Source organism: Myotis yumanensis, unplaced genomic scaffold, assembly GCF_028538775.1.
Source record: "Myotis yumanensis isolate MYYU_CA2020_CCGP unplaced genomic scaffold, mMyoYum1.0.hap1 SCAF_3, whole genome shotgun sequence".
NCBI lineage: Eukaryota > Metazoa > Chordata > Mammalia > Chiroptera > Vespertilionidae > Myotis > Myotis yumanensis.
Window position 1 is genome coordinate 85,638,652 of NW_027223754.1, and position 25,750 is coordinate 85,664,401.

A 25,750-nucleotide genomic window follows, 5' to 3' on the forward strand; every position below is an offset into this window, starting at 1 on the left:
AACTCCCTTTTATAATTACACTAGAGGCCCAGTGCACAAATTCGTGCACCAGTGGGGTCCCTCGGCCTGGCCTGCAGGATCAGGGCAAAACAGGCTCTTGGACATCCCCCAAGGGGTCCTGGATTGCAAGAGTGCACAGGCCAGGCCGAGGGACCCCACCAGTGCACAATTGGGGCCAGGTAGATATGCAGGAGGTTGGCCAGCTGGGGAGGGACCGTGGGAGGGCTCCAGGGCGTGTCCGGCCATCTCGCTCAGTCCCAATCGGCCAGACCCCAGCAGCAAGCTAACCTACTTGTTGGAGTGTCTGCCCCCTTGTGGCCAGTGCACGTCATAGCGAGTGGTTGAGTGGCCTTAGCAAATCATTAGCTTATTATGCTTTGATTGGTTGAACGGATGAGCAGACACTTAGCATATTAGGCTTTTATTATATAGGATATACATTGGAACTACCAGATATCACAGAGCAGAATTTGGATTGTGAGCCTGTCTTAGGAATTATCAAAAGATATTTAACTAATATTATAGTATAAAAATTTTGCTTTAAAACAATATTTGATAGGTTATCCATAGTGCAGAGGGCCCTGAAGGCATTAAGGAGATAGTCCATTTTTTGTTTTTAAATAAGTGTAAGGTTAAATTTCTAGTACTTAAATTTCTCTGATGAGGAATATTTCCATTTTTGTCATTCCTGTTATTATTTTATATGTCTGGGTTTTCAGATTATACTTTTAAGTGTTTTAATTTCACTGGTCAAAGTAAAGTTAGGCTGCACTGCCCTTAGGTATTGATCTGTTTTTCCCTAATTTAAAGTAGGAAAGCACCAACATCAATGCAGTATTTTTTAGATTGAAGTATGTAAACCAAGATTAAAAGAAAAGAGATCTGGGTAGAATTTGGTACTTTTCTCACTACTTACTAACATTGCTAATCACAACTTAATCTTATCCTTTCAGTTTAATTTTTTAAAAATATTTTTTATTGATTTCAGAGAGGAAGGGAGAGAAACATCAGTGATGAGAGAGAATCATTGATCTGCTGCCTCCTGCACCCCCCACACTGGGGATTGAGCCTGCAACCCAGGCATTTGCCGTAACCAGGAATCAAACTATGACCTCCTGGTTCATAGGTTGATGCTCAACCACTGAGCCACACCAGCCGGGCTCAGTTTGATTTTAATGTTTCTTTCTAACTTATTTTAGACTCTCCTTGGATTCAGGCCTCCTTGGGTCTGACATGTGGCTCTGGGGTTGGGACAACTTAATAACAAACACTTAAAAAGTTTTTCTCTCTGCTGCCAAGTAGAGTGTGTGAACCCTCTGAAGTGGGCCCTCTTTCTTTATTAGTAGGTTTCTTTATTTGAAGACTTTTTTTTTTATTAATCTTCCTAGCTTCTCTGGTCATTTTACACAAGAGAGAGACTTCTCAGGGAGGAAGCTGAACATACCATCCCTTTTCTTTCCTATTCGCTGAATTTAACTTTCTTCTTTCAGCATAAATTAAGGCTAGGAAGGGAGGGCAGACATATCACACAACTGTGTTTCCATACAGAGAATACAAAAGCCTAACACTGGTCTTTTGCTAGGTACCTACTTCCTCCCTACTGTTTTTCTTGAGGACCAATGGCCTTTGGCTAAATGAAATCCCACATCCCACTCAAGCCTATGAGAACGGAATAGGCTTTCCCCACCCCTCCGTAGCTGATTCTCACTCCTCTTTTCTATATACCAAAGTTTTTCTTATCCCACATTTGATCAGAATAAGGGATTATAACAGCTTCATCCCCTGGTCCAGACTTGTTCCTACTTTTTTTTTTTAATATGTATTTTTATTGATTTCAGAGAGGAAGGGAGAGGGAGAGAGAGATAGAAACATCAGTGATGAGAGAGAATCATTGATCGGCTGTCTCCTGCTTTCTAGCCACTGGGGATCGAGCCCACAACCCTGGGCATGTGCACTTGACCAGAATCGAACCTGGAACCTTTTAGTCCGCAGGCCAATGCTCTGTCCACTGAGCCAAACCAGCCAAGGCTTGTTCCTTCTTTTTTAGCAAGCCCCCCTTCTGGACTGTCCATCACAATATAAAACATAAACCCAGTCAAGTGCAGTGCAACAGTGGAAGAGGATTTTAGGATGTAAGTACAATTGTAACCAGGAAAAATAGATATATTTTTGTCATTGGTTAGTAAAGTAAGGCTTAAAATATTAATCCCTTAAGCATTCTATGAGATATATATATATATATATATATATATATATATTATTTTTTAATCCAAAGACCCTCGTGCTTGGATTTATGAGTTTTTTCCTGTCTGTCATGCTTTCTTTCTCTATCATACAATCACTCTCTTAGTTCTATCCTTCTTTTGATCCTAAAGAAAAAAAATTCTTGAGTGGACCTCACGTCCATCCATCCCTTGTGGTCTTTGCCCTCTTGCAGCTTCCTTTCTTGCTGAATCAGGGTAGACTTTGTATTTCTGCTTTTGTCCTTAAGTGCATTTTATCATCTGTTTCTCCATCTTTCCCACACTAGAAGACTTGGATTTTCTTCTTGGTCATAGATTTCTCTAATCTCTCCCCTCTAGTCTTGGTTCTAGCTCTTCTAGTCCCTCTATTCTTTTCTAATAAATCCTCTTTAGTTTCCCATCATTGTTTCTTTCATGGTCTTCCCACTCAGAAAATGTTGAGACTGGCTGCATTTCATTCCTTCCCAACAATACAGTCTGTGTTATGCATGTACTTTTTTTTTTCTTCAGCATTATGATCTTGTCCTAGGAGCTCTGTGATCCATCACTACATTTAAAATGCTCAAGGTTGAGTGTCCACCTATGAATCAGGAGGTCACTGTTCCATTCCTGGTCGGGGCATAAGCCTGAGTTGTGGGCTCGATCCCCACTGTAGGCTGTGTAGGAGGCAGCCAATCAATGATTCTTTCTTATCATTGATGTTTCTATCTCTCCCTCCCTCTCTGAAATCAATAAAAAAAAAATTTAATAAAATAAAATGCTCAAGGTCCTCTATATACATTTTAAAACACAAGCCCTAAGAAAGGGATACATTTTTAAGATGCTATCTTATCTGCCTTGTATCTTAGTGCAATGGGTAGCCCATAGTCCATGTGGAATATTTTAAAATAAAGTGATGAATTGATTTATTTTCTAAATTGAATACATTTGACATATAACATTGGGTAAATTTAAGTTATACATGTTACTTTGATACATGTATATATTATAACTAGAGGCCTGGTGCATGAAATTTGTGCATGGGTAGGGTCCCTAGGCCTGGCTGGCAATCAGGGCCGATAGAGGCCTTCTGGCTGCTGACCGGGGCCTTCCTTCCAGCTGCCTGCTGGGGCCTTCCTTCATTTGGCACCACCCCTGGTGGTCAGCACATGTCATAGTGAGCTATCGGTCTCCCGATCGAACTCCCACAGGGGCAATTTGCATATTAGACTTTTATATATATAGATATGATTGTCCTAGTGATGTTTACCATATTACATAATTATAGTAAATATTATCTATAGTCATATTACATAAAGTACAATGTTGTCTATATTCATTACACTGTACTCTAGATCTCTATGGCTTATCTACTGCTTATTGCAAATTTGTGCCCTTACACACCATTAGTCTTACCTCTCTACCTCCTGAGATAAATAGATTTTGAGATGTACTCCCAAGGTCTACATATCAAAAAAATTAAGACGGTTGTTAGACCTTTTTTGTTGTCTAGTTTCTAGTTTTATTTACTTGAAAGACAGATATTCTTTGTTGTCATAGTTACCTCTTGCTTCTAATTTGAAAATTTTTGAATAAGTATAGATAAATTTTTAGTCTTAACATCAGTGGAAACTAAATATTATCTTTTTAATAACAAATCTTTATTGTTAAAATAGAGTAAGCCCAACTGTATGAGGCTGGAATTTATGCAGTGATTTATTGTAAGTTTTGAAAGTATTTCATTACTTTGGACGCAAGCCCCTAGATTATAGTTATTCCAGTGGATACACAGCAGATTGCTCTCTGGCAGCTGTCACTTGCTGATGCTTTATTTACCAGGTGGGCTGGCTGCTGCAGTTTAAATATAGTTCTTCTAACAAGTTCCTGATGCCTTATTAAAATGAAGTTGTTTCTAAGAAAATTAAAAGCTTAATTAGCTGAAAGTTTGCATATTTTCAATAAAAAGATGATTTTTTACAAATGAACAAGTCTAATGGTAACACTAGAAGTAAGTCCGTACATCCCTTTAGTGTCATTGTTTACTTCATTTTATAGAAGAAACAAGTTCAGGGAGGTCACCCAGTCGGGGTGAGAAGCAGCCTCCTATCACTGCCCACATTCTTGGCTTTCTACCAATGCTTCCCAAACTTGTCACTTCCTAGAGAGCCTGTTCTATGATCTGCCAGTGTCTCTTAACCTTCAGGCTGCCCCTAAATCCTCCAATTTTGAAAGATGTTACCTACTAACCTACATTTGTTAGATAAACTTACTGTATTTTGGACAATCAAAAACAAAAGAACTTAAAGTTAGACTTTCTGATCAATATGAGCTAACTAACCAGGAGCCACACTGAATTGATAGAATTTTGGCAAAGAAAGCCCCCCCTCTTTTTTTTTTTTAGAAATGGATACATTGCATAAAACTTAATTTAGGAAATAATGGTTTATAGATTGACATTAATACTGACCTAATACTTCTTAGAGCCTTAAAGATCTGAGGACCCCTGGGAGCAGTGAGAACCCCAGGTTCTGAACCATAGCTCTTAAACCTGCTACCTTGCAGTTTAAAATCTAATTGTTATTTGGATGCCTAAAAAGAAAATGCCTGGTCCGGCCAGTGTGGCGCAGTGGTTGAACATTGACCTATGAACCAGAAGGTCACAGTTCAATTCCCAGTCAGGGCACATGCCCAGGTTATGGGCTTGATCCCCAGTAAGGGGGCATGCAGGAGGCAGCCGTTCAATGATTCTCTCTCATTATTGATGTTTCTATGTCTTTCTCCTTCTCCTTTCTTCTCTGAAATCAATAAAAATATTTTTTTTAAAGGAAAGAAAGAAAATGCCTGTTTCAGAGTGAACATGTTGAATTAATGCTTTTATTTCTTTTGCTTTTTGCACATAGATTGAATATGAAAGGAAAAAGAAAGAAGATGGAAAACGAGCTCGAGCTGATAAACAGTATGTTTTAGACATGCTATTTTCGGCTTTTGAGAAACATCAGTATTATAATCTTAAGGACTTGGTGGACATCACAAAACAGCCTGTGGTATGTATATGCTCACATTGATCCTTTTAATGTGTCCTGCTTCATTAACAGTGAACCACTTAAGAGAGGTGTATCATATGTAAGTTCACATGCACCGTGCTAATGGCAGAAAGGGTGTCTTAATGCAGCTTTCTTTTGTTTATAACATCAGCTTCATTATTTTGAATTTCAAGTATATTTAATATTAATAGTTGCATAAGAAATAAAGGTGAATTTATTCTCCTTTTGACTGATCCTGAACATTAAGCCTGAAGTCATTTTTTATGTCATTTCTAGTCTTTCTTTTGTTCTCCTAGCTTCCTCCAAAAAAGCTCAACTCCTTTTTTTAATTGGAAAATGTGTCTTAGAAGAATCATATTCTTTTCAGAGTCATACTGGTCTGTCACAATGAGAGAGTTTATTCTGCCTGTGGGCTATTCTGTAATGGATTTTTAAAATCAGAATCTACCTAACATTATCATTAGGTCCTTTTAAACTGGCAGTACTGCCTCATGATTCTTGTTGGGACTGTAGTTAGGTTTGCCTATTCTCCATTTTTAAGGAAATAAATTGATGTTTTTGAAATCTTGTTTGTTCTTTAGATGATCATTTTTTACCGATTCTCCAGACTTTTGTGCATATTTGCTAATAATTTGTATTTCTAATCAATTTAGAATGCTGGAAATAAGTAAAGGGATCCAAATCCTTTCTCCAGCCTTTGGCATTTCCTTCTGTTTCTCTTTCTTACACTTAATGTTAGCAAAGCATCAAATTGAATTATAACAGTATTTACTTACAAGTTTTAAAAGTTAAATGCAAAACCTTTTATTTTCTGTCCTTTTATCTAGTTTGTTTGATCAGTTGTCCACTTTGCTAGTATACTCAAGGATTTGTTAATTCTAACTGTTCTGTTTATTTGCTTCAGAATATGCAGCAAGATAACCAGTTTTTAAAAACTTTTTAACATAACCAAATCATTCTTTATTAAAGGGCTTGGTACTTTTTTCCCCTATTTATTCAAAGCTATAGGAAATGATTTATGAAACTTAAGTATTGATTGTATAGTTTCTCACTTCTGCAGCAATTTCTCTACTGTTATACTTCAATCTTTTACTTTTTCATTAAGAAATTAATTTAAATTCCAAAATATCTAAATAATTTTTTTAATAAACAGGAGGAAAGTGCTCATACTATAGTATTATCAACTCATCTTAATGACTTCATTCCCTTCAGCATCAAAGCCTCAGAAACGGCATTCCAAGCTAGAAAAAAAAAAATTTGAAATAGAATAATTCATTAGCTAAGCTGTGTTTCTTCCAGTTTTAATGAAGTCTATCTTTGTGTTTTATGTAAATATGAAAAAGTCAATCCTAATCTCTGAATACAAACAATATATATATTCTCATTGAATAATAATACTATATATGGAAATAGACATTTTTAGAGGGACATTCAGAAGGTACTAGCAAAAGAGTTCCTTTGCCTTAACATGCAATGGCACTTTTTTTTTAATGGTGATACAACAGATCTATTATTATGTCATACATATCATACATACATATGTACACATACATACACATACATACAGCGTGACTTTATAGGCAATTTGGTATAGCCTATTGCATCTAGGCTGCAAGAGTTTACAGCATGTTACTGTACAAAACAAGAGATTAAATTAAGCACAAGAGGAAATGATACGCTCAAGAGATGCAGTAAATACGAGATGTGTGAGGCTGTTGCAGGTGAAACAAGGCATATTGTTTTATAGCAAACTTTTTTTAATGCTTTTTTTTTATAACTACTACTAGTTCTACTATAACTACTTCAACTACTACTACACAACAAATACGGCTACTTGGGCCCACCTAGTTCCTCAGGGAACTAGTGTTTTCAGAGATGACAGGCTGAAGGGACAGCTAACCCAGGGATGATTGATTGAGCTCAGCTTACCAAAGGGTGTTCTTGATTGAGCTAAACTGACCCAAACTTATATTTAATGTCTTAACTGGTACAAAACTATCTGAATTTAGATTATTAATTTCTTTTCTTTTAATTTAAATTCTTTATTGTTTAAAGTATTACTTAAGTCTACTTTTTCCCCCATTGACCTCTCCCTGGCTGCCCCCACCCCCAACAATGGCACTTTTTTTTTTTTAATATACTTTATTGATTCTTTCACAGAGAGGAAGGGAGAGGGATAGTGAGTTAGGAACATCGATGAGAGAGAAACATCCATCAGCTGCCTCTTGCACGCCCCCTACTGGGGATGTGCCCGCAACCCAGGTACATGCCCTTGACTAGAATCGAACCTGGGACCCTTGAGTCCGCAGGCCAACGCTCTATCCGCTGAGCCAAACCAGCTAGGGCAACAATGGCACATTTTTAAAGTGTATTCATCTGCATCAAAGAAAAGGGATAACTAGTGATTCTCTCAATTTTGGTTCTTCAGATAATTTTTATGTGGTGGTACTCAATGAATCTCTTATAATGGAGCTTTCTTTAATTCATGGGCTTTAAGAGGATCCAGTAATCTCTTGAATATGTACAAAAAGGTATGGATTTTTCTGGGGAATAGATCCATAGTTTATATTAGGTTCTCATAGAGGGCCTAGGACCCTCAAAGAGCTTGTGAACCACTGATCTAGAAACTAAATTATTTTATAATTGTTTTTTAAAATATTTTTTATTGATTTCAGAGAGGAAGGAAGAAGTAAAGAGATAGATACATCAATGATGAGAGAGAATCATTGATTGGCTGCTTCCTGCATGCTCCACACTGAGGTTGGAGCCCCCAATCGGGCATATGCCCTGACTGGGAATCAAACTGTGACCTTCCAGTTCATAGGTCAACGTTCAACCACTGAGCCACGCTGCCTGGGCATAATAGTTTTATTATTTAGAGACTGAATTGCCTCAGCAAGCATAAGGTTCTTGAATACGGAATTGGATATTCATATCTCTAAATATTTATATACTCTGCAACACAGTAGAAATTCAGTAAATATTAGATGAATTAATTTGGAAAAAGGGAAATGGTTATATCCTCAGTATCCAGAGCCACCATATTTTCCTCAGATGGATTTTTCAAGCCTGATCTCATTTTTATCAGGAATGGAGGACAAAAAGCCAGTTTTAAGACAGTGTAGACTGTCAGGGCTACAATTACACTTACTTAGAGGAGAAAGCAGGAATTGGTTCCAGCCCTGCCATTTCCCTCAGTGGGTTCTAGGGATGTCACTTCCAGTTCTAAAATTGAGGCAGTAGATTATCTTTGTGATCCTTTCCAGCTCTAAATCTGATTCTCTTCCTCTCCTGTTTCATCTCCTTCTCTCCACCTCCCTCTCACATTTGAGCTGAGTTGGCAAAGCCCATTGATTGGCCTAGAAAAAAGTGGCCAAAGCCCAACTCATCTTCATATAGGTAACTGTTCCCTGTAAAAGGTACACATTACATTAAGTGAGTCCGTTATAATGGTCATCTGAACACTCTACTAATTTGATTTTAGCCTGAGCAGCAATGAGAATGAAGGAACCCAGTGTAGCATAAAGATCCAGGAAAGGGTTTCCTGATGTGATGGAAAGAGCACTGCATTTGGAATTATGGAATCTGTGTTTAAGTCCCAGCCCTACCATTTAGCCAATTAGTCCTGGACAAGATACTGAAATATCTTTAATGTATAATATATTATCTATTTAACAGTAAATTATTTAACATATGACATACTTAATATAAAATGTACCTATTATTTATATTAAATGTTTATGATATTATAAAATTAAAACGTGTTTAAATTAATACCTTTTATAGTATCCTTATAAATATTTGTTTATGAAAGATGCATTAACTGCCAAGTATTTTGCAATTAATTATTTTTAATATTATTATTAAACACTTTTAGTCCCATGTAAAAGGGAAGAAAAATATCTTGTTCATGTTAATAATCACTTTTTTAGTACCTGCATTTAATGACATTCTCTCATTTTCACATGGTTTCCAGTACAACTTTTGATAAGTTTCTAACCATGAAGTGTATCACTTCAACACATCCGCATTAATACTACTACTATATTCTTAAGTTACCATCTGCTTTCTGGCTTTTTGAATGTCTTTTTTTATGTATTCTGAGTGAATTATAAGTATTTTCTTGATTTTTCCAGTTCCTTCCTTTCCATATTGTTCTTCCTAAAACACCTTTACTTCTGTAAGCAAAATTATTAATTAGAGAAGATGTCCTCAGGGCCAGTCTTTCTTTCTCATTCACCAGTGTATGACCTGCATAAACAATCAAGGAGTTAAAGGGCAAATAAGCAGATTTAAAAAGCCAACCTCCGGTAACTGATATAAAGTCAGTAACCATTTAAAGGGGTGTATTTATAGTTTAAATGTTGGCTCCCCAAACTGAACTATCAGAGGAATTCTATTATTTGTCCCCTGGCAAATTTTTGATCTGTCGCTTTGAATGTGTTCTGTCTAGTCTTTTTTTTTTCCTTCTTTTTTTCTTTATTCTTTATTGTGTCTTATCTTTCTTTATATTTTATTATATCTTTAAAATAGAAGCATATATAAAGTAGGATATCCTTAAACAATACAAATCATTAGAAACTTTATCTAATTGCTCCCTTTGAAACATTAAACTGCCAAGATCACTTTGAGCACTAACACTCTTTTCTAGTACAGAACCCATTTACCAGGGTTCCTTTAAATACATTTCTATTAAAAAGTGTCATCCAAAATCAGCTCTCATGATAACTGAACCATTTAATTTCTTTGTGCTGCATCCATTGAATTTCAGGTCAAGAATTAGGGAAATTTATCTTTAATTATTAATAAGTCCTTGTAAATCAACATCCCCAATCCTGTCAATCCAGTGAATAATTTTTGTTTAATTAATAATTTTATTGAATTGTTTGCCTGCTTTTATTAAGGTAAATTCAAATCAACAAGAAAAACTAGGTAAAATTTTGATTTTGAGACAGCTTGATTCCCATACTTCAAGTTCCCCAGCACTGAACAATGCTCAACAGGCTGTTGCTTATTTACACAAAGTAGGCTTTTCATAAAGTAGTGCAGCAATAAAGTAATGTTAACCTAATCCTCTCAGGCCAGAGTAGAGTTAAATAGAAGTAACATAAGCACAATTTGGCATCAGGAAGATATATTTTTTTTAAAGGATAAAATGACTAGAAAATTTGACATATTGAGAATTTCTCCTGTCAAAAAATAAACTTTTATTTACCAGTATATGCTATTATAGATCTGTGAATTGGTTGGAACTCTCAGTTGTAAGAAATAGAAACTCAACTCAAACTAACTAGCTTAAACAGAAATAGAATTTATTGGCTCCAATAGCCCAGAAGTTCAGGAATGAATCTACCATTAAATATGGCTAGATCCAGATACTAATATTTTTTAGTTAAAACTGTCCCTTTCCATCTCTCATAATCATTCTATGTTTCTTGTGAGTTATCTTTATTCTTAGGCAGGATCTTGCCATGTAGTAGCAAAAATGATCCCCTAAAGCAACCTGTAGCTAGCAACCCCTAAGCAAGAAGAGAATATCTGTCCTGACTATTCCAGTAAAAACCCCAGGGAAGATCTTATTGACCTGGTAGAGGTTTGTACCCATTCCTGAACCAAGAGGTTGGGATAGGAGTACTCTGCCAACCAGGGCCCACTGCCTGTCCCACCTTGTGCCACACTGCCTGGTACAGAGTTGACACCTAATCATTGTTAATCATTTTATTGTAGTCTTGAGTTTAGTGTGCTCAAAGCAGAACTCTTGATTTCTATACCCCTCCAAAGCTTTCCCCAGACTACTCCATTTAAAGTGACACCACCATTCCCCAATTGCTCAAGCCAGATACCCATATTCCTATTTCCTCTTCATACTATATATATAGGTATATATAGATATAGATAGACATAGATAGATATACTTTTATTATATAATGTATATAATTAAAATTATATATATATACATTTGACTCAGGATCTTAAAGGTAAAGGTAACCTTTCTAATGTATAGAGCCAGAGAAGGGAGTTGCTTAGTGGCTTGAACCCAGTTCTCCTGACTTCAGTCTAGGACTATCTCTTACCACATTGCCTCTTCTATATTCTGTTATATATATAATCTGTAGACAAACAAGGAAAATGTTTTTCTAACAGCCTTGGCCAAGTGGCTCAGTTGGTTGAAGTGTCATCCCATACATCAAAAAGTTGTGGGTTCATTCCCGGTTAAGGGCATGTACCTGGGTTGCAGGTTTGATCCCTCGTGGGAGGCAACCAATCGATGTATCGCTCTCATATCCATGTTTCTCTCTCCTTCTCTCTCTCCTCCCTCCCCCCTTTCTACACTCTCTAAAAATCAATGGAAAAAAATGTCCTCGGATGAGGAATTTTTTTTTCTCCTAACAATAGGAATCCCTTTTAATGAAAAAAATAAAATAAAAAGCTAATTTCTCTCTCAGGCAAACTGCTTTCTACTCGTAATTTCTCTGTTATTAAGAATCATCATCATTAACCTAAAGCAGGTATGTAGAGAATAGAATTTAAGCTTTACCTCAGCTCATTTAGTTCCTAATCCAAAGTAAAAATAGGTATTTTTAAATGTTTGAAACTCATTCCCAAATTTACTACTTAGTAAGTTTTGTTTTCTCTTTTTTTCCCTCCTAAATATTTATCATTTCCTTTTTGTTCACGTATTTTTTTCAGTTCTCTCTTCTTTTTTCCTATAACTGGAAATTATTATTATTTTTGAATGGTACTATTAAAACTAAAAAGACCGCCAGTTTCCCAATAGAGCATTTTAATTAATGACAGACCTTTTTGAGACTCGTTTCTTTTCTTTCTTTTTTAGTCCTCACCTGAGGATATCTTTTCCATCGATTTTTCAGAGTGGAAGGGAGGGAGAAGAGAGGGTGAAGGGAGAGAAACATCAGTATGAGAGAGACACATCAATAGGCTGCCTCTCGAACGTGCCCCAGCTGGGCCCGGAGTCAAACCCACAACCCTTTGGTGTGCAGTCCAGTGCTCTAACCACTGCGCAATCAGCCAGGGCTGTTGTTGTTTTTAAGTAATTATTTTCTAACTTTATGAAGTGAAGCCTTAATTAAAAGGTTTAGAATATGAAATGTCATGCTAAAATAAATTATTCATTATGTTGAATATAAATGGATGAAATTTAAATATTTATGAAATTTTAATATTTTCTTATGAATAGAATGTACTAATAAGCAATAGATCTGCTACCAAGTTTATGGGATAGTAACATTTTCTCTTTCAACTTATATGGTTTGTTTTGGCCTTTTTTTTATCATGTTTCTGAATGAGGTAAAATTTGGGGTTAATTTACTAACATGACCAATTGAGTCCAGATTTTACCTGAGATATTACTTTGATAAAAGCAATAGCTGACATAGGCATCCAGAAAACAAAATCGGGCATTTATTTATATAAAAATTTACATGGAATTTTTAATTAATAGCAGGCCACAATATTTATATTTTATCTGAAAATCGCATTACCCATGAACTCTTCCCCTCCCCCCTTCCTGTCCCATTTGATTTAAAGGGAGGTAAAGTAAGTTTTTAAGCTTATTAACTGCTTTCTCCTGGTTTTATTTATTCCCTGAGCATGCTAGGACTTGTTTTTAGGCTTGTAATTCTTAGGGGAATTGCCTCAGGAAAGAAATCATTTTCTTTGCATTGGGCTCTGAATTAGACAAAATATGGATTTAGGTAAGTGTTTGAAGCCTCCCGATTTCTCTTTCTCAGAACGGGCATTGAGATACCCCTGTAAGCGGCAGACCTTGTAATGCTTGCCTAAAGCTCTGTACTACAGCATTATAGAGCCATTCCTCCTAGAATGTCCAAAGACAGATATTCTATTCCATCATGTTTTCCTGTATATATGAACTGACACACAGAGCCAGCCACTGTTGGACACGTTACTTTACCCATGATAATTTAATACTTTAAAAATTGTGTTATCTCAATTTGTTGTTATGATCTGGAGAGGTCTCTTTTTTTTCTCCAAATTTAAAAACTTTATTTTCAGTACAAGTTAAACTTTTTAAGTTACAGTTCAGTGGATTTTAGTATATTCACACAGTTGTATAACCATCAACCACAATCAATTTTAGAACATTTTCTTTACTCCAGAAAGAAACCCCATACCTATTAGCAATCACTCCCCCTTTCCTCTTTTATTTTATCTTTTTAAAACATTTTTTTAATTGATTTCAGGGAGAAAGGGAGAGAGAGAAACACCAATGATGAGAGAGAATCATTGATCAGCTACCTCCTGCACGCCCCTTACTGGGTGGGGATTGAGCCTGCAACCTCAGCATGTGCCCTTGACTGGCTGATGCTCTGTCCTCTCAGCCAAACCGGCTAGGGCCTCCTTTCCTCTTATCCCGGACCCTAAGCAAGCACTAGTCTACTTTCTGTCTTTATAGATTTGCCTATTCTGGAAGTTTCATGTAAATAGAACCATTTAATACAGCGGTTCTCAACCTGTGGGTCGCGACCCCTTTGGGGTCGAACGACCCTTTCACAGGGGTCACCTAAGACCATCGGAAAGCACATATATAATTACATATTGTTTTGTGATTAATCACTAAGCTTTAATTATGTTCAATTTGTAACAATGAAAATATATCCTGCATATCAGATATTTACATTACGATTCATAACAGTATGAATCAAAATTACAGTTATGAAGTGGCAACGAAAATAATTTTATGGTTGGGGTCACCACAACATGAGGAACTGTATTAAAGGGTCATGGCATTAGGAAGGTTGAGAACCACTCACTGGTCTAGGAGATCAGACTCCTCCTCTCCAGGAGAGTATAAAAGTCCCGGAGGCCCTCTGGTCTAGGGGGAGTGTCTTCCCTCCACACTCTCTGGAACAGAATCACTGCTCCACCCCTGCGGCCAGCAGGCGTTGTCTGCACACAGTTAGTCTGGCTATCCCCTCCTCGTAGCTGCTTGGCCAGCGAGCAGAACACAGCCCGGGGCCATAGCTCAGCAAGAATTAAATCTTTATGTGAAGGCTTCTCGCGCTGCAGCTGCGCTCCATAGCCTGAGTGGTGGCCCAGGTGGCCGCCACTGCCAGCTTCACCTTTTCCTCCACCGGCTCCGGAGGCTTAGTCTCTCAAGCTGCGCCACTCCGTGCATCTCCTTGGGGACCCTGCAGCCCGTTTGGAGGAAACATAACCTCTGTCGGGCGGATGGAGCACTTACCCCTAAATCCTGTTCCTGATGCCAAGTGTCAGGAGCATTCGCTCCTGAGTCCGCACATACTCCTGAATCCTGCTCACCTGCTCGCTGCACCATTGTGGAGAGTAAGTATTCCCACAATTGCTGCAGCGAGTGGAGTCAAGGAGAAACTTACTCCCCAACAATACTTAATTTTTTTTTTTAATATATTTTATTGATTTCTTACAGAGAGGAAGGGAGAGGGATAGAGAGTTAGAAACATTGATCAGCTGCCTCCTGCACACCTACTGGGGATGTGCCTGCAACCAAGGTACGTGCCCTTGACTGGAATTGAACCTGGGACCCTTCAGTCCACAGGCCGACGCTCTATCCACTGAGCCAAACCGTTAGGGCCCCAACAATACTTTAAAAGAAAAAAAAAGAGCTGCCCAGCCAGTGTTGCGCAGTGGTTGAGCATTGACCTATGAACCAAGAGGTCACCGTTATTCCTGGTCAGGGCATATACTCCGGTTGTGGGCTTGATCCCCAGTGTGGGGCATGCAGGAGGCAGCCAATCAGTGATTTCTCTCTTATTATTGATGTTTCTCTCTCTCTCTCTCCCTCTCCCTTCCTCTCTGAAATCAATATAAATATATTTAAACAAATAAAAATAAAAAGTTTTTAAAAAGAGTTTCTGTCAGGAAACCACAATGCTCCTGGTGATTGCTCTTGTCACTCTTGACCCATTGCAAAGCATCCACAGTTGTATGATTGTTATGCACAAGGTCTTAACCAATCTCACAATAAACCATTCTTTGGTGGTTGTTTTTTTATATTTTTATTTCAGAGAGGAAGGGAGAGGGAGAAAAATAGAAGCATCAATGACGAGAGGATCACTGATTGGCTGCCTCCTGCATGCCCCCCTACCAGGAATGGAGCCCGAAACCTGGACATGTGCCCCCAACTAGAATCGAACCTGGGACCCTTGGGTCCGCAGGCCGGTGCTCCATGCACTGAGCCAAACCGGCGCTAGGCCATTCTTTGGTATTTTACAAAGATGTCATTCTTGGCTTCTTTTTTTTTTTTTTTTTTTTAATATATTTTTATTGATTTTTTACAGAGAGAAAGGGAGAGAGATAGAGAGTCAGAAACATCGATGAGAGAGAAACATCGACCAGCTGCCTCCTGCACACCTCCCACTGGGGATGTGCCTGCAACCAAGGTACATGCCCTTGACCGGAATCGAACCTGGGACCTTTCAGTCCGCAGGCCGACGCTCTATCCACTGAGCCAAACCGGTCTTGGCAATTTCTTGGCTTCTAAACTGAAAATCATTTGTGCCCAAGCCATCATTTTCCATTTATACATCCTGTTTAATTAGAAAGTAGTTTCTAAAGTGTCCCATTTTTTTAAAGTATATTTTTATTGATTTCAGAGAGGAAGAGAGCAGGAGAGATAGAAGCATCAATGATGAGAGAGAATCATTGATTGGCTGCCTCCTACATGTCTCCTACTAGGGATCGAGTCCACAACTGGAATCGAACCCCGGACCCTTCAGTCCACAGGCCAACACTCTATCCACTGAGCCAAACCAGCTAGGGCAAGTGTCCAATTTTTTAAATCTAATTTGAAGTGGCAGATGGCAGACATACACATGACCTAGATGCCTCAAGCCTTTTTGCTTACTCGGGTCCTTTGGTAAAGCCAGCTGCTGGTGTTGGAGGCAAGCAGGCCTCCTGGGGAACCCAGGCCTCATTTGTTTCATTGCTGCCACCTGCTGGGGCCTGGACTCTGGAATGTGAAGGCTGCTCAGGTGGTGGAACTAAGCCTGTCCAGATCCAGATAAGGAACCCATTTGTGGTTCCAGTGCTAATCAGCTGTTGTTTCCAGGTGACAGCCTGCCCCTAAATGAAAGGACTTTATAAACTGTAGAGCATGATACCTGGGTAGGGTGGTGTGTTAGATTATGTTGGTTGATGAAGTGGTGGGGATCTGGAGAACACTTCAGGGACTCAGACATCCTGGAGAATAAGAGTTGTGAGAACCCTTAAAGCAGATGCTGTGGAACAACTTAAATCAGAGTCTCTTAGGGGCTTTTGAAAATGCAGATTCCAGGACCTGACCCCAGAGATTTTGATTCACTAGGCCTCAAATTGGGTTTATTTAACAGGCTTCCCCTGAGGTTCTGATACAGGTAGTCTAGCACCACACTCGAGAAGGACATTGCTTTAAACGTTATCTAGGCAATATCACCATTTTTCTAATTAGTGCCTCATTTCAATAAATTTTTAAAAAGTATTACATCTTTCATCAATGGGATGAGTCACTGTAATACTATAACTTGTTCTTTGAAGCATACACACAAAAGTTATTGTTGGATTGGTTTGTTCTGTAGCAAAAAAAAAAATCACTGTCAAATAATTGACTTTTCTCCTTCTAGAAAGAGGTACAATACTATAATTTATGCTGGTCAGTTTATAGTGGGATACTTTCTGGCCTTGGGCATTGGCAAGCAGAGGTCGGATTTAGTATTACATTTATCATAGCTATCATTTCCATGAATCATTTGGTTAATATCTATTGAATTTATGCAGGATGCCCTACATTATCACTTACCTCTTTGTTTCAGAGGAGCCAAGCACAGGAAAGCTGCCACCCCCATGGTTTTTTCCATGTCTTATTATCACTTCTTTTTTTTTTTTCCTTTTTTTAAATTGAATTTATTGGGTTGACACTGGTTAACAAAATTATTCAGGTTTCAAGTGCACAATTCTATAATATATCATCTCTACACTATATTATGTGTTCACCACCCCAAGTCAAGCCTCTGTCCATCCTCATTAATCCCTTCTTATACCCTCCTCCACCCCTGTCAACCCCCCGCCTCCCAGGCAATCACCAAACTTACACTTCTTGTCCCTCACCCTGTCTTGACAAGCTTGGCCAAGATACAAGAGTATACAAATAATGACTTTCTTTATTACACAGGAAAAACAAGTGTCCTGATAGCTAGTTTGAAAACTCACCTTAGAACTGAGAATTCTTGATGCCTCTCATGTGCTTGCCTCATAGAATATTATTGTTCCAAAATATTTGTCACTTTTTACGTATGTTTCTGAAATGACTGGTTTAAGAATAACCCTCTCTAACTGTGAACTGAGTGAGGCTGCTGAACTCAGGGGCAGATCACACTTGGTATACAGTGTCATCTTAATAAACATTGGGCACCAGTAATTTTCTAGTGTAATTTCATCTAGACCTTTTTAGTTCTTAGGTTGTTGGCACTTAGCTCTTCCAACCTCTTTAATGCAGATGATCATATGTTGAATACAGTTACCATGTATTGCATGTGTAGAATCAAAAGGTAGTTTATTGAACCTCTTTATAAAGAAATCTTATTGTACTTTCAGGATCATAATTTTTTATTACTCAAATGTGGTTATCTCTAGGTTTTTTGTTTGTGTTTTTTCTTTTTCAGGTGTACCTGAAGGAAATCTTAAAAGAAATTGGTATTCAGAATGTGAAAGGGATCCACAAAAACACATGGGAGCTGAAGCCAGAGTATAGACATTATCAAGGAGAAGAAAAGAGTGATTAAGAAGACTCCAAGCCAGCATGCTAACAGAACAACTAAGGGTGATGCGTTAAGCATCCAGCATTGATACTTGAACTTGAGCACCATGTGTTATAGGGGCAAAATGACTGAAACTTTAATTTCTCTAGGTAAATTTTGTAAACAATAATTCTTGAAAAATTAGTGAAGTGGTTTTTTTTGGTGTGTTTTTTTTTTTTGAGGAGAAATAACAGACTTATTTATAGACTTAACTTGTATTAAACTAGATTATTCATGATGGGGTTAGGAGTTGGGGGTTAAGAGGCTCTGTAATTAAAGCAAATCAAGGAAATAACTATCCATTGAGATAAATATTTTTGTGTATTATTCGTTTTCTTAACAGAACATTAGAATGCTGAGATTGAGTACCACCGTACTAGGAAAATTTTTTATCCTTGCATCCCCTTTGTAAAGTAAAATTCTGATTAAGGAAGATGGTCTGATTTCCTACCCTGCCTCCAGTTGTCTTATCCTGCATTGTTCTGGTGCAGGAACCAAATTTTGTTTCACCATTGCCCTCCAGTTCCTAATTATTTGAGGCTGAGTGTCAAGAAGCAGATAGATAGCCAAAAACCGGTTTGGCTCAGTGGATAGAGCGTCGGCCTGCAGACTGAAGGGTCCTGGGTTCGATTCCGGTCAGGGGCATGTACCTGGGTTGTGGGCACATCCCCAGTGGGAGATGTGCAGGAGGCAGCTGATCGATGTTTCTCTCTCATCGATGTTTCTGACTCTCTATCTCTCTCCCTTCTCCTCTGTAAAAAATCAATAAAATATATTTAAAAAAAAAAAAAGAGGCAGATAGATAAAGGTGTGATAAATCTGTATAAAACTGATAATTCTGGGTGCCTGTCATGCTTGGTTTGTAGCACATATCTTCCCCCAAACCTTGTCTTTTTATGTGTAGACTGCCCTGAAACACCTGGGTCGTCTACCCCTGCCTTTTGTTTTTGTGGTGACAATGTCTACCAGATGCAGTGTTCCCAGCAGAGCTATGTCATTTGAAGTTATGCTTTGGTATTTCTTCAAACCTGGTTTTTTCAACTTAATTTTAGTTACCTTTTACCTCATCACACTATCTGCTTGAGTTTTTTAAACACTTAGTTTTGAATTTCTTAAACACTTGTTACCTTTTCTATAGGATAGCTAATCTATGTGGTAGACTGGTGTCATTCCTGATTAATTTTTTGGAATTGCTTTCTCATTCAATACTAAAATATGGCTGTTGGTCATGGAAGAGACTCCCTTTGACCTGGGTTTCCACGTTCTTTTATTTCAGGACTCTCTAGCTCTGATAAACATGCTTTTGACCACTGTGAGATTGAAAGGAAGGCTGATGTACATCTGGCAAAATGTCACATCGTGAGGGTAGGAAGGCCATATTTAATAGATGAGATTGTTAAACTCAGCCAGTACATGGGATGTTTTAATTGTCAAAATCTATGTAATAAGATTATAGTTGCTGGGCAATGGCAAGATTTGAAATTACATGTTGCCACAGTAACTTCTAAAGAGATAAATCTTAAGAAATAAAAAAAAAGGTTTGCTCTATTGTATCATAAGCAGGCCATGTGGATTTCAGCAGAGTTGCAGTTGTTCCTAATGGTCTGTGAACAAATTTTCTTTGAAGCATATTTTGTTCATTGTTGATACTTATCAGTGAAATGAGAGGAAACATTTTTCAGGTCCTTATGTGCCTGATAGTGTGTTAAATGCTCTAAAATATCTCATTGAATCCTTAGAAATAGTGCTGAGAGATAATGTCCATTTTATAGAACCTTTTCCTACCCAACATACATACCTTCATAAGTACTGAAAGAATCCTGCCCTTGAGGCAAAGCGAGTGCCAGGCTGTACTTTCCCAGAATCCGCCCCCGCCCTAACACCCCCAGTCTCACCTCCAAACCAGGAAAGTGGTGCAGACCACAGAGCTGTGAAGGAGAGGGAGTTTGGCATCCCTACTTGAATTCAGACATCTAAACGTCCCTACCCTCCAGATGAAGACTAACCTCCCCTTTTAAAGTCAGGATCCTTTTGCTAAAGTTTTAATTCCTATCATGCTTCAAGTACCCGGGTGGAGTGTGTGACTTTATTAGACACCCCCATAGGACTTAAGGAGCCCAGGGGCAGGTGGCAGGGGGTGGGGCACTGAGCTGAAGGGGAACTGCCTTATGTTCAGCCTTCACTTGCTGCAGACACCCTTTTCGTCTCAATACATTGGCCATCTTCCCTCTCATTTGTATAAGAGTCCAGGATAAGCTGCTTCTCTTCTTTATGGCGTTTTCTTTCTGACATGTGTCCAGAGCAGGTTCCTGAGCCTAATATCATTTTAATGTAAGGTGCAAGAGAAAGTATCAGAGATCGCTTTTGAACCTGATTTTCTTCACATATTCCCATTCATTCTTCCTACTTTCCTTTGAGCAGGTGCCACCATCCACAACACAATAGTGTGATGTAACATCTGACAGACAAGCAATAAAAGTCTTCAATAGTTTATTATTTAAAAAAATCACAGCTTTAGCCCTAACCAGTTTGGCTCAGTGGATAGAGCCTCGGCCTGCGGACTCAAGGGTCCCAGGTTCGATTCCGGTCAAGGGTATGTACCTGGGTTGCGGGCACATCCCCAGCAGGGGGTGTGCAGGAGGCAGCTGATGGATGTTTCTCTCTCATTGATGTTTCTGACTATCCCTCTCCCTTCCTCTCTGTAAAAAATCAATAAAATATATATTTTTTAAAAATCACAGCTTTATCCTGCCAGTGTGACTCAGTTGGTTGGATGTTGTCCTTTGCACCACAAGGTTGCAGGTTGGATTCCTGGTCAGGGCACTTGCCTGGGTTGCGGGCTCAATCCTCCGTAGGGGCATGCAGGAGGCAGCTGATCAGTGTTATGTTGTCACATAGATCTTTCTCTCTCCTTCTACCTTCCTCTCTCTCTCTAAAAAAATCAGTAAACTATTCTGTTAAAAAAAAAAAAGAAATTAACAGCTTTTAACTGATATTGTTAGAAATCATCTAAACTTTTTAGTTGCTTTAACTTACAGTTTAGAGTAGATTTTGTAAAGTCACTTAGTCTTAAATTTTAGGGTTTTAAAGAATGATTTTTCTAAAATATATCATATTTTTAAATGTTGAAATTTGTATTTATAAGATCTTAAGAACATACAAGTTTTTTATTGTTTTGTGGAAATGTAAGTACACCAAAAGCATATGTTGCTGGACCAAAAACTTTAACCTGGTATGGTCATGGAACATGATGGCTGTTAAGTAGGCAATTATTTATTGACCATGAATATATTCCAGGCACAGTGGATATAAAAGCACTACACGTAAGAGGTATTCACAGTCTAGTGAGAACTACAAAAGGTAGACAGGGAACAATACGTGTGGGTAATAAAGTATGAACTAAGTGTTGCAATCAATCAAAATATTCCAGTTAATTCATCATGGCCATTTAGACTCTACATGGATTTCCAAATTTTAAAGCATTTGAATACAGTAATATATACTTAATTTTAAAACTTCCTTGAATAATTTATCAATAATTATTCATTGATAATTTATAAGCACAAAAGGATTTATATAATGTCTAGGAATCATTATTATGAATTTATGTAGTGGCTGTTTTTAATACATTGGTCTCATTAATAGAATGCCAAATTTTGAGTTTATTGTGCTTGTCCTCTTGACATTGAAGCCTTACTTCTGATTGCCATTCTAGTTTCTCTCCTTGAATAAAAGCCTATGAACCACTTCGGCCATTCATTCGTCTGGTGGAAATCCACTGAAATGCCCACTGTGTGCCAGGCAGTAGGGGTAACGGTGATGGGTGCTTGTGGTAATGTGCCTTATGTGCTACCAGTTTTTTGCCTACTTTACTAAGTAAGCGGGAAGAATAATAGCCTGTGTTTGTTGGACCCTTGCTATGTGCCAGGCACTGCTAAGTGTTTGATTCATATGACTCAGTTAATCCTCATGGCAACCCTGCAACATAGGTTTTCTTATTACCCTTGTTTTATAGAGGTTCCGGTACTAAGAGGTTAAAGAACCAAGGTCATACAGTGGTCAGGGTCAGAGCCAGATTCAGATCCCAGAACAGCACTCCGGAGTGCAGGCCTTTCATTGCCTGTGTGTTTATAGGTCATGGGGGCTATCTGCTGATTTCCCACAGCTGTAGTTTACCTGTCCAGAGTCTATCCTGTTTGAATTTGTTGTTGTTGTTTTAGTTATTATTATTGAGATATAATTTACATATCTCTTTTACATTTGACTTCTCACTAACTAATAATAGGTAGCAGAATCTCAAGAATTATCACTCCTGAATCAAAAAGAGTTGAGCCCTAGCCGGTTTGGCTCAGTGGACAGAGCAGCCTGTGGACTAAAGGGTCCCCAGTTTGATTCCGGTCAAAGGCACATGCCTGGGTTGATGGTGCGTGGGAGGAAGTCAATGATTCTCACTCATTGATGTTTCTATCTCTCTCTTTCTCTCCCTTCCTCTCTAAAAAAAAGAGTTGATTCTGGATACTAATTTAATTGTTTTGACTTTAGAGATTTGGTTTCTTTTTTTAGTATATTTCATTGATTTCCCACAGAGAGAAAGGGAGAGGGACAGAGAGCCAGAAACATCGATGAGACAGAAACATCGATCAGCTGCCTCCTGCACACTCCCCACTGGGTATGTGCCTGCAACCAAGGCACATGCCCCTAACTGGAACCGAACCCGGGACCCTTGAGTCCGCAGGCCGATGCTCTATCCACTGAGCCAAACCCGCTAAGGCTAGAGATTTGGTTTCTAATTCTTTTTCAAGTTCTGGAGTTTCTTACTTGTAGAATGATGTTTCTTTTTTTCCCCTCTAGATTCAGATGAGCTGTTTTCCAAAAATGATTGCAAATGGCCAATGTACTTTATTTACTTACATCCTAGGCCACCCAGGGAATGTTCAAGCCCAGGCTCATGAGAAAGTTTCTGACTAGGCTGGTCACAGTTGAGGCTATCTGCCATGGCTGAGTGAGCACTCAGGACATCCATTAGCTTGAGACTGCCAAGTGTGGGAACATAGAGATGAACAAATAAAACGGTCTTTTTGCTTTCAGGAACTCCCAGCATTGAAAAGGACTTTGAAACAAAATAAATGGCAGCCTAGTGTATTAAGTGCAGCAATAGAAATACCTGGATTGAAAGCCTATGACTTAGAGCAAGTTGTTTACCATCTGTGCCTTAATTTCCTCATCTGCAACATGGGAATATTAAGAGTATCTGTCACCCGGCTGGTGGCTCAGTTGAGTGTCGTCCCATGTACCAAGAGGTTGCCGGTTTGATTCCCAGTCAGGACACATGCCTGGGTTGCAGGCTCGTCCCCAGGGGAGGGGGAGCATGCAGTAGACACCCGAGCAATGTTTCTCTCTCATCGATGTTTCTATCTCTCTCCCTTCCTCTCTCACTAAAAATCAACAAAAATGTGTTTAAAAAAAAAAAAAAAAAGAGTATCTAGCCTAGAGTATCTAGCCCCAGCTGGTTTGGCTCAGTGGATAGAGCATCAGTCTGCAGACTGAAGGGTCCCAGGTTTGATTCCGGTCAAGGGCACATGCCCAATTGCGGCTCAGTCCCCAGTAGGGGGTGTGCAGGAGGCAGCCAATCAATGATTCTCTCATCATTGATGTTTCTATCTCACTCTCACTCTCCCTTCCTCTCTGAAATCAATAAAAATAGGTCAATGGGGGGGCGGGGAGGCGACATATGTACTACTATCTGTAATACTTTAAACAATAAAATAAAATTTTTTAAAAAAAGAAAAAACTACAAAAAAATTTTTTTTTAAAAAAAGAGTACCTATCTCATAGAATTGTAGTGAAAATTAAGTAAGTCAATATACATAAAGCTCTTAAAACACCATGACACATAGAAACTACTTTATCAGTATTAGCTTTAACATACAAAATATGTAAAATATGGAACTAGCACAGAGAATGAAATGATTAATTACATCTTTGGGGAATCAGGAAAGCCTTAGAGGAGTTAGTACCTGAAGTGGGTTTTGAAGGGGTCTAGGAGTTTACTGACTGTCAGGAGGCAGGAAATACAGAAAGAACAAGTGCAAGGGCATTAAGGGAGCAGCCTTACTTCACAGGGTAGTTGGAGTGAGAGTCCACACACACCTTCGGTATACAATTGATCCCCTATTTGCAACATGTTTTTTCACTTCCAGTGATACATAATGCTCCATGTCTGCCCATTGGGTGTGAGGGTTAGGGAATACTTTAAGTCCTGCCATCACGGAGGAACCTTTCCCTAGAGAAAATGTAAGCCAAGAGGATAGACGGCACTCCATCAGATGTTTCCTGAATTTCACCCTGCTGCATCCTCGGCGCCACCCTAGGTGCTGGGGTCGGGAAGCCAGGGGCACCAAGTGAGACTTGGTTCTCATCTTGCATTACACTGCCCAGGTGTCTACAGATTGCTCCTGTCAGAACAAGGTGAGAAGCTGGTCAGGGCCTGTTTACAGTGTTAGAGGGCTGCTCTTTTGCCTTGAGAAATTCTAGGATTAACAGGTAAATTCCATCTCCAAAAGGGAAGAGATGTGTATAGAGATGGAGGCCTTGAATTGTATCCACCAGGAGAAGTCCACAAAGCCAAAAATGGAGTGAGTCATACTCCCACAATAAATGTGGGAAATGAATATCACTTCTTTGATTTGCTAAATGCTTGAGAAAGCAATTTTGAATAATTATTTCCTACAGTAGTAGAGAGGTAAGAAATCTGCTGTTTTCAAAGCAGAGAAAACCAAGGCAAGTTCCAGACCCTGTCACAGTGAACTGTTAGAAAAGCTGAAGCTAGAACTCAAGTCAGCTTAAGCCAAAGCTTTTCTAGTGTTGCTAGCCCAGCAGCATGCACTTTCTCAGGTCTCCTGCCTTATCTCCATGGAGCCAGGATCTGAGAGGAGAGCAAGTGGGCCAGCCTCGCAGTGAACCAGGCAGATGGGCCTGTTCAGTTGCCGCTTCTGGAGCTAGTGAGTACTTATTACTCACCCAGCTTTATGTCCTCTTAGAAAATAAAACCCTTAATCACCTTCAGACAGCATTGGCAGGTGAAGCCTTAAAAATGTCAAACAGTCAGCTCAGAAATCACATTTTGTTAACCACCCACACAGATTGATCTGAAAGTCTGCAGACCTCAGCCTGCAAGCTTAGTGTATTGAAATGAAAACACCTCTGCTTTGTGGATGTCTCAAGGAGCATGCAGTTGAAAATGGATACCAAGGAATCGACTGGGAGAGGACAGAAGAGAAAAACAAGATTATTTTAAGTAACTTTTTTTAAAGCACTTTTCAGTTGGGCCCAATTGGTTGATTTCCTCATAGGAAAAATAAGAATATGTCAATCAAGGCTAGAGCATCACATGTGCTAGAAAAGACAAGTGAAGAAGCCAGGAAGTTAGAACTGGGGTTCACATTCTCCATCGTGTCTAATACTGACTGTATTTTTGCCAGGTTTTTTAGTCAGTTGCTATCACCAGTAATCTGGGATGGAGAAACTTGTGGTTTAGGGGAAGTGGCTGGAGAGGGCTGATTAGCAGAAAAGGGTATCAGTACTTGTTAAGAGGTTGGTGATGATCTTTAATGTCCTTCTGGTTTTAAGGTTCTGTCATTTGCCCTGGCCGGTGTGGCTCAGTTGGTTGAGCATCATCCCATGCACCAAGAGG

At 38.8% G+C, this 25,750-nt stretch overlaps 1 protein-coding gene across 2 annotated transcripts in view; it reads left to right on the forward strand.

Annotated features, from left to right (window-relative positions):
- The window catches only part of GTF2F2 (general transcription factor IIF subunit 2), a 133,210-nt gene extending 114,720 nt beyond the window's left edge, over positions 1–18,490 (forward strand). For both annotated transcript variants that reach the window (XM_070409041.1, XM_070409042.1), the window contains 2 exons: positions 5,123–5,266; positions 17,923–18,490. In XM_070409041.1, the coding sequence (XP_070265142.1) occupies positions 5,123–5,266; positions 17,923–18,042 (264 nt within the window). In that variant the 3' untranslated portion in view covers positions 18,043–18,490. The remainder of the gene's footprint in view (positions 1–5,122; positions 5,267–17,922) is intronic.
- Positions 18,491–25,750: the final 7,260 nt, after the last annotated feature.